The sequence below is a fragment of the Rhagoletis zephyria genome, unplaced genomic scaffold (assembly GCF_001687245.7).
Source record: "Rhagoletis zephyria isolate East Lansing unplaced genomic scaffold, Rhagoletis_zephyria_1.1 Rzeph_scaffold_25119, whole genome shotgun sequence".
NCBI lineage: Eukaryota > Metazoa > Arthropoda > Insecta > Diptera > Tephritidae > Rhagoletis > Rhagoletis zephyria.
In genome coordinates, this window is record NW_016182177.1 from 4,251 (window position 1) to 6,004 (window position 1,754).

A 1,754-nucleotide genomic window follows, 5' to 3' on the forward strand; every position below is an offset into this window, starting at 1 on the left:
GTGTTGCATCACTATTAGTGTCTTCTGTAGAGATGTTTTTAGTATCTTGGAGCGACTGGATACTGCTGTTACTTGTAATTTCAAGAGGGGATGGGGTTCAAGCTTACGCGATGGATTTGGATCAGGGTCCAGGTTCTACAAAATAATGAAAATATTAAGCAAATTTTACGTAGCACGCGAATCGACGCTTTGCCCGGTTTCACATAATAAAAGTCGTACCTGCAAACTCCACTTATTAAAATTATTCACTGATGGTGTATGCTCATTCACATGTTGTAGGAATTTCAAAGCTTCATAGAACTTCCAGCTGGTCTGTACGTTTTCGTCTCCGCCGGCACCGCTTCTCTTTGCCTTGTCCATCCTCTGCTTCTCTGAACTGAAATATGACTTGATGTTGCACCGCTTGTGCGTAAANTGAAAAGGATGACTCTGAGTCAAAGCCTGGATCGAAACATTCTGCAGGCTGCAGTTGCTCCCCAAGCTTACGCGATGGATTGGGATCAGGGTCCAGGTTCTACAAGAGAATGAAAATATTAAGCAAATTTTACGTAGCACGCGAATCGACGCTTTGCCCGGTTTCACACAATAAAAGTCGTACCTGCAAACTCCACTTATTAAAATTATTCACTGATGGTGTATGCTCATTCACATGTTGTAGGAATTTCAAAGCTTCATAGAACTTCCAGCTGGTCTGTACGTTTTCGTCTCCGCCGGCACCGCTTCTCTTTGCCTTGTCCATCCTCTGCTTCTCTGAACTGAAATATGACTTGATGTTGCACCACTTGTGCGTAACTTCATCTTTAAATACATATATGTATTATACAAACATATAATATATCTTTTAGTTATTACATGTGAACTTGCTAAAAACTTACTGTATTGAAATGGTACATTTGCTGTGAACGTTGAGTTCATTTCATCCACCAAAGCGAGTTGGTGGTTGGTAGTTGTCTTGCCACTTTAATTTCATTTTTATTGTTACAAAACTGTTTTACATCAATTTTAATTTCGTTTATTTGAATTTCGGTAATGAAACGTCAAAACTCAGCTGTTCTTCACACAGAATTTGTCTTTCTCTAACACATTGCCGAATAGTTTTTGTAATTTGACTTTCGTCAGTTTTTTTGTTTGTATTTCAAATGAAAAATACAGGAAAAAAACGTAGTATCATACGGGCATTACTTTATCACGTCAGTAATATAAAATATAAAATATTTCTTTGCAACTGCCACCTAACAAAGCGTTGTTAAATTTAATATATGGGGCGTGAGTCTTTTCGATCAGCTGTTTGGCTAAGCCCAACACGTTGTGCTCAGGTAGCGTAAAAATTTTCAGCTGGAAAAATGGCGGAAAGTTGCCAACTGTTGGGCTAAGCGTAACTACTCAACTGTGCGTTTCTAAGACAAACAGCCAACGGTTACCCAACAGCTACGACTTATGAACGCGCCCATTGAAAAATGTTGTTTTAATTTCTACACACACTCTTACAGATTTTGACAGTTTATGCAACCAAAGCAAAAACAAAATACATGTATATTTTTGTTTTTGTTCTCCTGCTATCATCTTATGTTAATTCGCCTTGAGGTCGGTGTTATGCAGAAATTTTGTTTGGCAATTGTTGTTGCAGCAAACTCGGAGAGAGCGAGTTTGGCGACTCTCATGATGCAATAAAACCAAAGAACGTAGATAACGTCTACGTTCTTTGATAATACAAGGTGTTATCAGTTGGCAACTTCTCGCTCTAATTCCGCCAT

The 1,754-nt window shown here is 38.7% G+C and overlaps 1 protein-coding gene across 1 annotated transcript; it reads right to left on the minus strand.

Moving 5' to 3' along the window:
* Nucleotides 1–12: 12 nt before the first annotated feature.
* Nucleotides 13–1,172, minus strand: LOC108382087 (uncharacterized; the record flags this gene model as incomplete). Its single annotated transcript, XM_017638482.1, has 4 exons — nt 876–1,172; nt 599–798; nt 389–514; nt 13–135 (listed from the first exon to the last, which is right to left on the minus strand). Coding segments are annotated over exons 1-4 (489 nt in total), but the record flags the coding sequence as incomplete, so codon positions are not given.
* Between the last annotated feature and the right edge of the window lie 582 nt (nt 1,173–1,754).